This window comes from Ranitomeya variabilis, chromosome 4 (genome assembly GCF_051348905.1).
Source record: "Ranitomeya variabilis isolate aRanVar5 chromosome 4, aRanVar5.hap1, whole genome shotgun sequence".
Classification (NCBI taxonomy): domain Eukaryota; kingdom Metazoa; phylum Chordata; class Amphibia; order Anura; family Dendrobatidae; genus Ranitomeya; species Ranitomeya variabilis.
In genome coordinates, this window is record NC_135235.1 from 765,405,399 (window position 1) to 765,420,836 (window position 15,438).

The following is a 15,438-nucleotide window of genomic DNA, read 5'->3' on the forward strand; positions in this document are numbered from 1 at the left end:
CGCAAAATACCTGACAATAATGGATCTGAGTCGAGGATACTGGCAGATTCCCCTGAGCCCCAAAGCACAGGAGAAGTCCGCCTTTATCACACCCTTTGGACTGTACGAGTCCACGGTCATGCCCTTCAGCATGAAGAATGCCCCTGCCACTTTCCAGCGGATGGTCAACCTCCTGCTTCAAGGACTGGAGAAGTACGCAGTGGCGTACTTGGATGACATTGCCATCTTCAGTCCCTCCTGGAAGGAACACCTGCAGCATCTCGAGGTGGTGCTCAAGCGAATTCACCAAGCTGGACTGACTCAAGCCCGGAAAGTGCCAGATGGGCATGAGGGAGGTCCACTACCTGGGTCACCGGGTAGGCGGAGGCACCCTAAAGCCAGAGCCTGAGAAAGTGGGCGCGATCGTGAACTGGCCCACTCCCGGGACCAAGAAACAGGTGATGTCCTTCCTGGGCACTGCAGGGTACTATAGGCGCTTCGTACAGCACTATAGTAGCCTGGCAAAACCTTTGACGGACCTCACCAGGAAGAAGCTACCCCACATCGTCAACTGGACAGATGGCTGTGAGGGGGCTTTCCAGGCATTGAAAACCGCACTGTGCAACGCCCCTGTGTTGAAAGCAGTCGACAGCAGTCGACCGTTCTTGGTACAGACTGACGCCAGCGAGTTTGGCCTCGGTGCTGTGCTCAGCCAGGTTGACTCGGAGGACCAAGAGCACCCCGCGTTGGACCTGAGCCAGAAACTTTTGCTTTTAGGGAAGTGGCCTACTCCACCATTGAGGAGTGCCTGGCCATAGTCTGGGCTCTGCAGCGCTTGCAGCCCTACTGGTACGGTCGCACCTTCACTGTGGTGACCAACCACAACCCTCTGCGCTGGCTAAATGCCATGTGTGGAACCAACGGCAGGTTGCTATGCTGGAGCCTTGCCCTCCAGCAGTTTGACTTCACCATAGAATACAAAATGGGCAGGGAGCATGGGAATGCAGATGGACTGTCCCGCCAGAGTGAACCTACTGAGGTGCGCATGGAGGTATACCAAGAGGTTCTGCCTCCGTAGCACACACCAAAAGGGGGAGGTGTCACGATATTGTATGAAATATCATAAGTTTAGTTTCTCTTGTTAGCCCAGGCTGTGGGCTAAAAAGCCCCCCTTCTTGGAGTGATTCTGCAACAGCTTTTATGGCTTTGAGCTGCAAATTCCTGACTTTTAGCAACAAACCCCTCTGCCCCCACCAAAGGTATTTACGACCGGCATAGAGGCAGTGGAAGTTGTGCTTGCCAAAACCGGTTTGATTTCCTTCTGTAAATGCAAGAAGTCCTTTGTTCTAATATTGTAAGATATTGGGCCAACCATGTAGGCTAGGAAAATAGAAAATACATATTGTGAACGTCCTTCGACGGTTGTTATGATCCGGTGATTTTGGAGCCGCATGAATCTTTCTCAGGAGAAGTGGAATCTGTACTGACCGCAAACCCTGAACTGACACCGCAACTAGAAGTAGCCGTGGGGTGTACCTAACAAACCTAGACACCTCGACACAGCCGGAGGACTAAATACCCCTATAGATGGAAATAGGAATACTAACTTGCCTCAGAGTAGAACCCCAAAGAATAGGCAGCCCCCCACAAATATTGACTGAATAGGAGAGAAAAGACACACACAGGTAGAAAACAGATTCCAGCAAAAGAGGCCACTCTAGCTAAACAGGGAAAGACAGGACAGAATACTAAGCGGTCAGTATTAAAACACTTCAAAAATACCCACAGCAGATAATACAAAAAGGTTCCACAATCTAACTAAAGACATGAAATGTACATCTGCAACTCCTGAGAATCCAACAAGACTGAGAAAACACTGATACAATCTAAGCTGGACAAAAAACAATGAATAATACTGAATCATTAAGCACACGGCATGTGTGCCACAAAACCAGACACTTATCTTGCAGATCTGGCAGCCAGGGAGAAGGAACCAGGCAAGGACAAGACCTCCAAAAACAATGGACAACTGGCAAGGACTAATGAATCCTGCAAGCCTAAATACCCCAGTCAGCACTGCAATCAGTAGAAACACCTGACCAGGGCTGCAAACCAGGGACAACTGCATTACCACTTACAACCACCGGAGGGAACCCAAAAGCAGAATTCACAACACGATACTGCGGAAAACAAGACAGAAGACAAGTAGTACCCTGCCACCACACCGCCAAACAGTCCTGTTTCTCAAGACCCTAAAACTCCACGTAGGGCAAAGAACAAGAAAGGTAAAGGTACCAGGCGTATGAAAACTTGTTTTTGCACAACGGCCAGGAGAACATTGCAGTCGCCCCCACTAAAGATTATATTTTTATTTATAGATTGTAAACTGAAGCCTACGAGAATTATATACACAAAAAAGAATATACCACTGCTAATGGAGAACCTCATAGTTGGTCCAGAAGGTGCCACTGCATTAGTCCACCCCACATCGCAAGCCCGTGAGTGTATATTTTGATATACCTACATAGTCTATGTACAATCAATGATACACGTGCTTCTCCAATGATGCCGCAGTTACACTCATATTTGACACATGTATAATCTTTCCATACAGCTAAATGCAAAGTGAGGAGAAAAACACCTCCAGCACTTCTACAGCCACTACAGCTCTCCGAGAATAACGCTGCACCAATGTGGCCACCAATACAGCCGGCTAATGGCTCTGTTAGAACACAGCCGCTATCACCGCTCTGTGTGATGCAAGGCATGGGAAACCCTGCGTCAGTGGTTCAGCGTGAAATACACCATTCAATTGATGCCCCGCCATCGATCAGTCATGTGAATGATACAGTGCTACTATATCCGGCAGTGATGGCCCCACACCGAAAACAAAAGAAAAACAAAGCATACTTCAGAGCCAACAAGCACGTCCAGCACCGTGAGTGCCTCAGCCCAACAGACTCGTGAAACGCTTGATCGAGAGATTGATCAGCTCGCTGATGGTAAGCAACCCGCCATAGAACCGATCATTATAGGGGTGGCTCACACTATACATCCGACAGCAGCATCTCTAACTGTACCAGCTAATTCCTCTGGTGCCGGTCCGTCAGGCGCCTCTAATTTGGGTGACACATCTCATGCTGGTGTATCTAACTCTGTTAATGTCAAAAAGGGGTTAAAGAGGCCATTACCAGGGGCTGTTAAGGTGTGTAAAAAGCCAAGGATTCAGGCAGAGGCGTCAGTACCGGCTATCGATGCAGAATCTGTATTTGAGGCAACTACAAATCTGCTGCATGAATCCATCGGTTGGGGTGCTGCTGAAACGACTGTGTTTAAGGAACAGTTTGCCCGCTACTTTTGGTACAAACTCTGGGCACCCAAAATAATGTTTTTTTGTGATACTTTTGAAAAATTATTATCAATACTAATCCCAACACAAGCTAATAAGTCCGAACTATACGCGCTTCAGAATCTGCAGCTGGATGGCGACATACCAGATGCAGGAAACCTATTATGACTCAATATGATTGGCTACGGCTCGCATAAAGCAACTAAAACAACATTGCTCAGGTATAATAGAGGGAGAGTTATAAAGAGTGCTTTAAAACTGCTGGTCAGCGCTAAACGCGCACTATGCGCTAGGAGGCGTCGTGGGGGCCAGTGTCCTGCAATAGCTCTTCAGACACACCAGTTGCCTCCACATCAGCCAGGCCAACTTTCCCATATCCGAGATAACTCTGTAAATGCCAGTCATGTAGCTACACAAAATTCACAAGCCTCAGATGGTGCAGCTGGCGCTGATGATGACGTACAAGACCCCAATCATGCAGTATTTTTACAGCACTTCCATCATCATCAAAGGGCCCTCCGCAATTTCAATGCCCACATACATACCAATCATTTTAAATTTGTAAATTTGGATCATGTACAATCATTTGTAGAGGCCGTGACATTGTTCATGTCAGCATTCAGTCATTACTGGATAGAATCATCAGGGACATTGAACCTGGTGACTTTGCACAGTTAAGGCTTGAGGGTGGCGATACTTTAGACCCTATTTTCACTACAAAACAGACAAGGGAGGGTTCTAATTCTGAATCTTTTTTAAATGCTGTTGCCAACACACTTCAAAGTAACGCTGATTGCATAGCGAACAATTCCCTGAAATTAGTCATCACCACCATTAAAAACCGCCGTGGCGGTGTAAAAAGACCTTTGAAATCTATAGCGAGCAGTCAGATCATTAAACAAAAGAGACAGTGGCTGTATGATTTTAACAATTCCACATCAAATTTGTGTTTGGCTGCCAGTGTGTGCACCCTGATGGATGACATGGATGTCACTGATGCTGATTTACTGAGCCGCTCTAAAAACATACACACAGCACTGGGCATCCCTGATGATCAATTAGTGAGTTTTAGCAACATTCCGGCATTTGAAAAATATTTGGGGGTCATCATTAAAGTACTGTACTACAATCGGGGTGATTGGCGCTACTTTCAGACCAGCAATACATCTAATGGTAAAACCGTATTCATATTGTTCCATGATAACCACTACTACGGTATCAAAAATATGAAGGGTTTTATCGGAGCTGATTACTTTTGTGAAAGGTGCAATTCACGTTCCATCACAAGAACAACCATTCCTGTCAGTATTTTTGTAAAGCCTGTCAGAGAATTGTATAGAAAGCCCTGGTGCGCAACAGCCCAGATGTCCTATTTGCAGAGTTTATTGTCCCTCGATCAAGTGCTTAGATTATCACACACAATTAGCTGTAAGTGATCTATCATTCTGCAGGCTTAAAACATTTTGTGATGAATGCAACAGTTTTGTGTTCAGAAATAGCGAGGCTATTGTGTAATGGTTTGCGCTGCCTTGTATGTCACGGGCGTATAAATAAATTTGATGCCCATCTTTGTTACATGCGGCGGTATGTAGCACAGGGCGAGTCAGATTGTTATATCTTTTATAATTTTGAATGTATGCAGGAGACAGGTAGGCATATCCCAAATTACATTTATGCTACAACACTGCATGGTCACCCATCCTGGGCGTTTGAAGGTGACACCTGTACTCGGGACTTTGCACAGTTCTTAACCAGCGGGAAATTTTCAGGTTATACATTTATAGCCCACAATGCAGGACGCTACGATTCTTACTTTATTGTTAAGGAACTGATTTTTGAAAAACTGCCGGTAAAGTTGATAATCCAAGGCGGCCGTCTCTTGTGTGTGACACTACCTGATTTGGAAATAAGATTCATAGACTCGTTAAATTTTATCCCCATGAAACTCAGTAAATTACCACAGGCCATGGGTTTTTCAGGTGGCAAAGGACATTCTCCACACTTTTTTAATACCAGAGAAAACCAAAACTATGTAGGCCCCATACCTGATGGGAAATATTATGGGGTGGAGTACATGTCACCTGGTGAGAAGGTAGAGTTCCTGGAGTGGTATGAGACACAGGTAAATACAACTTTTGACTTCAAGGCCGAGCTAAAATCTTATTGAAAACAGGATGTTGAAATTTTGAGACGCTCCTGTGAGATCTATAGAGAGCGCATTATGGAAATGACGCAGAAAAATGTAAAAAAATACTGTAAGCTTCAAAAGCAAACAATTATAGTGTCCAGATGTATTGATCCTTTTCAACTTGTTACCCTGGCATCAGTATGCATGACAATGTACCGGTTTAAATTTCTTCCAAAAAAGACAATCGCCATTTTACCTGGTGATAATTATCACAAGGCAAAAAAGCGCTACTCGTCACCCGTTATACAATGGCTCATGTATGTAGCACACTCAGAGAACATCGACAACCTTTGAGAGGCGGTGAAAAACAAGTCGGGAAATATTTTCTAGATGGCTATGCCTATGTTAGCGGCCAACACATAGCCTTTGAATTTCAGGGCTGTTTTTACCATGGATGTCCCATGTGCTATAATGAAAATGATACAAATAAGGTCACAAACACGTCCTACGGCCAATTATATTATGCCTTTTTAGCTAAAAAGCGTTACAATGCTGCGGGTACACAATAAGAGTGATGTGGGAGCATGAGTGGAATGAAATGGTTGAAACTGATTCTAACCTTCAAACATTTCTCCTCCAAATGGAATTTCCTATTCCTTTAGACCCCCGTGATGCACTTTATGGCAGCCGAACTAACGCCATTAAGCTCTATCACCAGCTGACAGCTGGGGAGACTTTACATTACTACAATTTCACCAGTCTGCACCCCTTTGTAAACAAAACTAAGACATACCCTGTAGGCCATCCAGACATCATCTACGCCAATTTTGGATTAATTAAAAAATACTTTGGCATTGCTAAAGTCAAGGTCTACACGCCGAGAGATTTATTTTTTCACGTTCTACCGGTAAAACTCAACAAAAAATACGTAAGCTACTTACTGGTAGCGGTGTTTTTCAGGATCCCATGACAGCACCACGAGAGAGGGGATCCACCCTTCAGGGACAAAAAAAAAACCTACAGACATAAAAGGGCGGCACCTCTCTCCCCTGTCAGTTGGTTTACACAGCATGAGAGGATCTCCTAGGTTAGTAGCATATAAACAATTTTAAAACATGGTACAATTCACCCAGTGAATAAACTTAGGACTTAATGGAAAGAAGGTGCTGACTCACACAAGAAGAGAGGGTAGGGAATATAAGGGTGCTGTCATGGGCTCCTGAAAAACACCGCTACCAGTAAGTAGCTTACGTATTTATTCAGTCGCCATGACAGCACCACGAGAGACTTTCAGAGAAGTAAAAGAGACTAGGGAGGGACAACTGCTTCAAGCACCCTTCTCCTGAATGTGAGATCGGAGGAGCTACCCAAATCTAGTCTATAGTGCTTAAGAAAAGTAGATGGAGAAGACCATGTGGCCGCCTTACAAATGTCTTCAAATCGACACCTCCGATCTCTCTGCCCAGGAAGTAGCCATGGCCCGAGTGGAGTGAGCTTTTATACCTTCCGGGATCTGCACACCACCTGCTGAATAAGCCAAAGAGATTGCCTCCCTGATCCATCTAGCTAATGTGTTTTTGGACACTCTAAGGGTATGTGTCCACGTTCAGGATTGCATCAGGATTTGGTCAGGATTTTTCATCAGTATTTGTAAGCCAAAACCAGGAGTGGAACAATTAGAGGAAAAGTATAATAGAAACATATGCACCACTTCTGCATTTATCACCCACTCCTGGTTTTGGCTTACAAATACTGATGAAAAATACTGACCAAATCCTGATGCAATCCTGAACGTGGACACATACCCTTAGTCCCTTTCTAACTCCCTGGAAGGATACAAATAGGGAATTATCTTTTTTCCAAGTATTAGTAGCCGAAATATATTTAAGAAGACATCTTCTTACATCTAGCGAATGGAATTTCCGTTCTTTATCATTAGTGGGGTTAAGGTACCGTCACATTAAGCGACGCTGCAGCGATATCGACAACGATGCCGATTGCTGCAGCGTCGCTGTGTGGTCGCTGGAGAACTGTCACACAGACAGCTCTCCAGCGACCAACGATGCCAAAGTCCCCTGGTAACCAGGGTAAACATCGGGTTACTAAGCGCAGGGCCGCGCTTAGTAACCCGATGTTTACCCAGGTTACCAGTGTAAATGTAAAAAAAACAAACAGTACATACTTACATTCCGGCGCCTGTCGCGTCCGCTTCCCTGCACTGTGTGAGCGCCGGCCCTAAAGCACAGCGGTGACGTCACCGCTGTGCTTTGCCTTATGGCCGGCACTGACACATTCAGTGCAGGAAGCTCTGAGCAGCAGCGCGGACGCCGGGGGACGTGACAGACATAAGAGGGTGAGTATGTACTGTTTTTTTTTTTTACAATGGTAACCAGGGTAAATATCGGGTTACTAAGCGCTGCCCTGCGCTTAGTAACCCGATATTTACCCTGGTTACTATTGTAAAACATCACTGGCATCGTTGCTTTTGCTGTCAAACACAACGATACACGCCGATCTGACGACCAAATAAAGTTCTGGACTTTCAGCAATGACCAGCGATATCACAGCAGGATCCAGATCGCTGCTGCGTGTCAAACACAACGATATCGCTATCCAGGACGCTGCAATGTCACGAATCGCTATCGTTATCGTTGTAAAGTCGCTTAGTGTGAAGGTACCTTTAGAACAGAACGAAGGTAGAACAACTTCCTGTAATCTATGAAATTTTGAAGCTACTTTCGGAAGATAAAGAGGATCAGGTTTCAAGATAACTCTATCTTATCTAAACTGCATGTATGGAGGCTGTCTAGATAGGGCTTGTAGATCGCTAACCCTTGTTGCGGATGTGAGCGCGACTAAAAGGGCCGTTTTAAAAGATACGATTTTTATTGGAATCATATGAATAGGTTCAAACGGTGCTTCCATCAAAGCGGAAAGCACAAAATTTAGGTCCCATGGTACCAATTTTTGTTTAATGACTGGCCTGGACCTAGTTGCAGCTTTGAAGAACCAGTTATCCAGTGGTTATTGGCTAATTTACTGTTGTACAGTGCCCCCAGAGCTTGAACTATGAGAGTACTTGTGGCTAAACCCATTTGTAATCCCTTTTGTAGGAATTCCAAAATTTTATTAATACAGATTTTTTTGGTCAATATGTGATCCTGAGACTTCCAAGAACTTTTTCCAAATTCTGACGTAAATATTTGTTGTAGACGGTTTTCTACTTTTTAGTAGCGTGTTTACCAGGTCTTGAGAAAACCCCTTTGCCCTTAGTAGTGACCTCTCAAATTCCACGCCGCTAGATGTAAATTGGCGACTCGTGGATGGAGAATTGGGCCCTGGGAGAGGAGATCTGGTGTTTCTGAGAGAATCCTAGGCTGAGAAATGGACATTTACCTCAGCCAAGGAAACCATGATCTTCTGGGCCAGAACGGGGCTAACATGATTACCCGGGCCTTGTCTTCCTGTATCTTCCTCAGAACTATTGGAATTAAATTTAGAGGGGGAAAGGCGTAAGCGAGATTAAAGTGCCATGAAATTAGGAGAGCGTCCACCGCATATGGGTTTTCTCTGGGGTTTAAGGAGCAGAAACGGTGTAGTTTCCTGTTTTCCTTGTTTGCAAAAAGTTCTATGTCTGGGCACCCCCATAATTGCACAATCTGATTGAAGACAGTCTGATTCAAGGTCCAATCTCCCTGTCAGAGTTTGTTGCGGCTTAGATAGTCGGCCATGACATTGAGTTTTTTTGGCGATCTGAAAAATACGATGCGCAACATCCATTAATGAATCTGACCGAGTACCTCCTTGATGGTTAATATAGGCTACAGTCACTTGGTTATCTGAAAAAAACTCTGACATGTCTACCCTGTAGGGGTATAAGGAATTTACTTAAAGCGCGTTCCACCGCTAATAATTCTTTTAAGTTGGATGTCAAATTCTGTTCAGCTTGGGACCACAGTCCCTGGATCCAACTATTTTCCATGTGTGCCCCCCATCCCCTTGGACTAGCATCTGTAGTTACTATTCGCGACACATCGTTTGTCCAGGGAACACCCCTACGTAAAATTGTTATGTGTGTCCACCAATACAAAAATTGTATAGATTCAGTGGATAGTGAAAATACACTGTCAAGGTGTCCTGACAAGTGACGGGTGTTACGTAATATGTCCCACTGTAGTGGTCTGGTGTGATATTGGGCCCAAAGAACCACCGGAATACATGATGTAAGTGACCCTAAAATAGACATTGCTCTTCTCAGAGAGACCGATGGATTTTTAACCACTTTGGGACATGATAATAGGCGTCTTTTAAATCTAAGACAACCATGAAGCAGTTGTTAAACATGAGCTTTATTGCTGGTTTTACAGATTCCATCTTGAAGGAAGGAACCAGCAGAAATTTATTTAGGCCCTTCAAATTAATGATGGTACGGAAGGATCCATCAGGTTTTTTAACCAGAAAGAGAGGGGAATAGAACCCCTTACCTTTCTGTACTGTGGGTACTTTAATCAGCACTCCCTTTTGCTGTAGTTCCTGGACTTCCGACTCCAGTGCCAACTGTTCTGCAGAAGAAGAACGGATGGGTGTTAGACAAAATTTGTCCTGAGGAAAGTTCTGGAACTCGAACTTTAGACCAGTCGAAATAATACTGAGGACCCATGGGCTATTGGAAATTTTCAACCAGGCAGGGTAGAAGACTGAAAATCTGCCCCCCACCTGGTCCAGCAGTCATTGAGGCTTTTTATAGTCCCGAGAGGTGTTAAACATATACCCTCTACCTCTTTTCCTGTTATTGTCATGTCTGGATCTTTCTCTATTTGATCTCTTGCGGTTGAACCATCCTCTGTTGTATTCCCGTCTGTATGAGGGTCTTCCTAGAAAGGGGAATCATTTTTTATTATCGCCTGCTTTTTCTAATAGTTCATCCAGTACTGGCCCAAACAAGTGCGCCCCTTCACAGGGAATGCCACATAATTTTGACCTTGCCTGTAAATCTCCTGGCCAACACTTAATCCATAAAGCCCTGCGGGCAGCATTGGAAAGGGCTGAAGATCTAGCTGCTAATTTTACAGAATCCGCCGAAGCGTCTGAAAGAAAAGCTGCTGCCTCTTGAATTAAAGGAAGGGAGGACAAGATTTCATTTCTAGGGACTTTATTTTTGAGTTGATCTTCTAGGCGATCAAGCCACACCATTAGCGACCGTGCTGTACAAGTGGCTGCAATTGCTGGTCTCAGGGATCCTGCTGCTGTCTCCCAAGTACCCTTAAGAAAAACGTCAGCCTTTTTGTCCAATGGGTCTTTTAGATTGCCTAGATGCTCAAACGGTAACAAGGTCTTTTTACATGCTTTGGCAACTGCTGAGTCTAATTTTGGGGCTTTATCCCATGAGGATGATGCCTCTTCCTCGAATGGATACCTCCTCTTAAACGCCGGTGGGAGCGATCCTTTCCTCTCAGGTTTCTTCCACTCCCTTGTGATTAAAGAGTTTATTTTATCAATCACCGGAAAAGATCTACGGGATTTTTTATCTAACCCCTTAAACATTATGTCCTGCATGGACCACTCTGACTGGGGCTCCTCAATCCCCATGGTATTATTTACCGCTTTAACCAGTCGATTAATTTTATCTAGTGGTAAACAGGAATGACCCGACTCAGCGTCCATAGATGAAGAGGAAGATGGAGAGGAACCTGAGGTTAGTTCAGCTGAATCTGAATCAATCTCTGAAATTGGGGATCTAATTTTTTTCCCTTTTTTAAAATTCTGTCTTTTGGGATAAGGATTTAATAGAACCCTTGATTTCTCGTCTGGCCATATCCCTTAAGGTAGACGTAAGGTCGGGAGCTTCTTCCTCTATTAATCGCTGTATGCACGGTCTGCACAACTTTTTTTCATAAGCATCTGGTTCCCCACACTCGCCACATTCCCTGTGTTTGGACTTGGCGGAACATTTTCTCCCCTGATAAGGAGAAAGGGAACATAAAAAGGGACAGAGGATCACTAAGTGAACTTTCACGTAGATCACTTACCCAGATGCGTAGTGAATGGTACCGTAGGTAGTGGGGGGGTCCTTCCTGACCAGTGAAGTTTTGCGGCCTGAGGACTTGCTTGACTTTTGAGTACTTTTGTCTCCATCAACGCGACTACTGCCACTAGATCGGCGCTGGGAGATGGCATGGGTCTCTTCAACAGGCTGAGGCTGCTGCCGCTTCTCAAGCTGCGGTGATTCCTGCTCCGGTGACTCCATTGAAAAAGAAATGGGTCAGAGACATCCAGCAGCCGCCATATCGCTCTTAAATCTGCCCCCAATGGTACCGCCCCAGGATGGGGGTCAGCAGGATCTCCGCATGACCTGCCCGGCACTATTCTGAGGATTGGCCACCTACTCCCAAGGCCGCGCCCCCGGCTGACAATAGGGACCCACCCCCCCAGGCCCTGCCGCCTTCACCGCAAATCCTAGGGGAAGCGCTCCCAGCCGGCGCGGCTCCACCGCGCATGCCCATCCGAGTCGTCAGACTGCGCCGTCGGCAGCGTCATCCAGGAGCGCCGCTGGACACCTTACCAGGGAATGCCTCTTCCGGTCACAAGCGCGGCGAGTCCACGCACAACCGGACATGCCGGAAGGCCCCGCCGGACACAGCCCCCGGAGCAGGTACCATATACTTACTCAGTACCTGCGGCGATGGGTCACTCAGAAGCAAGCCATTCTGAAGGCTGCTTCTCTCTGCTGCCACCTAACACAAGGCAGTCCCCCTGCTGTGTGGTGCTTCCGGCGTCCTGGCTAGTCCAAGGTAGGGGCCCTCCCGCTACCTGCTTCGGACCTCCAGGACTGGGTAGTCTTCTATTCTTCAACCTTCTTCATAAGGTCTGTCTGAAGAGGTTCACCTGTCAGGGACAGGAAACCAACTGACGGGGGAGAGAGGTGCCGCCCTTTTATGTCTGTAGGTTTCCTGTCCCTGAAGGGCAGATCCCCTCTCTCGTGGTGCCGTCATGGTGACTGAATAAATTAATGTTTCCTGTTATGGTTCTCAATGGCAAGAGAACATAGCCCAGCAAACATAAGTACTAGCTCTTGGAAGGATGGAAACTAAACTGACCATGAACTAAACCTGCCGCACAACTAACAGTAGCCGGGTAGCGTTGCCTACGTTTTTTATCCCTAGACGCCCAGCGCCGGCCGGAGGACTAACTAATCCTGGCAGAGGAAAATATAGTCCTGGCTCACCTCTAGAGAAATTTCCCCGATAGGCAGACAGAGGCCCCCACATATATTGGCGGTGATTTTAGATGAAATGACAAACGTAGTATGAAAATAGGTTTAGCAAAATTGAGGTCCGCTTACTAGATAGCAGGAAGACAGAAAGGGCACTTTCATGGTCAGCTGAAAACCCTATCAAAATACCATCCTGAAATTACTTTAAGACTCTAGTATTAACTCATAACATCAGAGTGGCAATTTCAGATCACAAGAGCTTTCCAGACACAGAAACGAAACTACAGCTGTGAACTGGAACAAAATGCAAAAACAAACGAGGACTAAAGTCCAACTTAGCTGGGAGTTGTCTAGCAGCAGGAACATGCACAGAAAGGCTTCTGATTACAATGTTGACCGGCATGGAAGTGACAGAGGAGCAAGGTTAAATAGCGACTCCCACATCCTGATGGAAACAGGTGAACAGAGGGGATGATGCACACCAGTTCAATTCCACCAGTGGCCACCGGGGGAGCCCAAAATCCAATTTCACAACAGTACCCCCCCCTCAAGGAGGGGGCACCGAACCCTCACCAGAACCACCAGGGCGATCAGGATGAGCCCTATGAAAGGCACGGACCAGATCGGAGGCATGAACATCAGAGGCAGTCACCCAAGAATTATCCTCCTGACCGTATCCCTTCCATTTGACCAGATACTGGAGTTTCCGTCTGGAAACACGGGAGTCCAAGATTTTTTCCACAACGTACTCCAACTCGCCCTCAACCAACACCGGAGCAGGAGGCTCAACGGAAGGCACAACCGGTACCTCATACCTGCGCAACAATGACCGATGAAAAACATTATGAATAGAAAAAGATGCAGGGAGGTCCAAACGGAAGGACACAGGGTTAAGAATCTCCAATATCTTGTACGGGCCGATGAACCGAGGCTTAAACTTAGGAGAAGAAACCCTCATAGGGACAAAACGAGAAGACAACCACACCAAGTCCCCAACACAAAGCCGAGGACCAACCCGACGCCGGCGGTTGGCAAAAAGCTGAGTCTTCTCCTGGGACAACTTCAAATTGTCCACTACCTGCCCCCAAATCTGATGCAACCTCTCCACCACAGCATCCACTCCAGGACAATCCGAAGATTCCACCTGACCAGAAGAAAATCGAGGATGAAACCCCGAATTACAGAAAAAAGGAGACACCAAGGTGGCAGAGCTGGCCCGATTATTGAGGGCAAACTCCGCTAAAGGCAAAAAAGCAACCCAATCATCCTGATCTGCAGACACAAAACACCTCAAATATGTCTCCAAGGTCTGATTCATCCGCTCGGTCTGGCCATTAGTCTGAGGATGGAAAGCAGATGAGAAAGACAAATCTATGCCCATCCTAGCACAGAATGCTCGCCAAAATCTAGACACGAATTGGGTTCCTCTGTCAGAAACGATATTCTCCGGAATACCATGCAAACGGACCACATTTTGAAAAAACAGAGGAACCAACTCGGAAGAAGAAGGCAACTTAGGCAGGGGAACCAAATGGACCATCTTAGAGAAACGGTCACACACCACCCAGATGACAGACATCTTCTGAGAAACAGGAAGATCCGAAATAAAATCCATCGAGATGTGCGTCCAGGGCCTCTTCGGGATAGGCAAGGGCAACAACAATCCACTAGCCCGAGAACAACAAGGCTTGGCCCGAGCACAAACGTCACAAGACTGCACAAAGCCTCGCACATCTCGAGACAGGGAAGGCCACCAGAAGGACCTTGCCACCAAATCCCTGGTACCAAAGATTCCAGGATGACCTGTCAACGCAGAAGAATGAACCTCAGAAATGACTTTACTGGTCCAATCATCAGGAACAAACAGTCTACCAGGTGGGCAACGATCAGGTCTATCCGCCTGAAACTCCTGCAAGGCCCGCCGCAGGTCTGGAGAAACGGCAGACAATATCACTCCATCCTTAAGGATACCTGTAGGTTCAGAGTTACCAGGGGAGTCAGGCTCAAAACTCCTAGAAAGGGCATCCGCCTTAACATTCTTAGAACCCGGCAGGTAGGACACCACAAAATTAAACCGAGAGAAAAACAACGACCAGCGCGCCTGTCTAGGATTCAGGCGTCTGGCGGACTCAAGATAAATTAGATTTTTGTGGTCAGTCAATACCACCACCTGATGTCTAGCCCCCTCAAGCCAATGACGCCACTCCTCAAAAGCCCACTTCATGGCCAAAAGCTCCCGATTCCCAACATCATAATTCCGCTCGGCGGGCGAAAATTTACGCGAGAAAAAGGCACAAGGTCTCATCACGGAACAATCGGAACTTCTCTGCGACAAAACTGCCCCAGCTCCGATTTCAGAAGCGTCGACCTCAACCTGAAAAGGAAGAGCAACATCAGGCTGACGCAACACAGGGGCGGAAGAAAAGCGGCGCTTAAGCTCCCGAAAGGCCTCCACAGCAGCAGGGGACCAATCAGCAACATCAGCACCCTTCTTAGTCAGATCAGTCAATGGTTTAACAACATCAGAAAAACCAGCAATAAATCGACGATAAAAGTTAGCAAAGCCCAAAAATTTCTGAAGACTCTTAAGAGAAGAGGGTTGCGTCCAATCACAAATAGCCTGAACCTTGACAGGATCCATCTCGATGGAAGAGGGGGAAAAAATATATCCCAAAAAGGAAATCTTTTGAACCCCAAAAACGCACTTAGAACCCTTCACACACAAGGAATTAGACCGCAAAACCTGAAAAACCCTCCTGACCTGCTGGA

General features: G+C 46.3%; 1 protein-coding gene across 1 annotated transcript in view; it reads right to left on the reverse strand.

Annotated features, from left to right (window-relative positions):
- Positions 1-9,792: 9,792 nt before the first annotated feature.
- Positions 9,793-15,438, reverse strand: part of LOC143768288 (uncharacterized) — a 67,264-nt gene continuing 61,618 nt past the window's right edge. Inside the window, exons 12-14 of the mRNA XM_077256982.1 lie at positions 10,718-10,926; positions 9,941-10,018; positions 9,793-9,830 (exon numbers count right to left, since the gene is read on the reverse strand). Coding sequence (XP_077113097.1) covers positions 9,793-9,830; positions 9,941-10,018; positions 10,718-10,926 — 325 coding nt within the window. The remainder of the gene's footprint in view (positions 9,831-9,940; positions 10,019-10,717; positions 10,927-15,438) is intronic.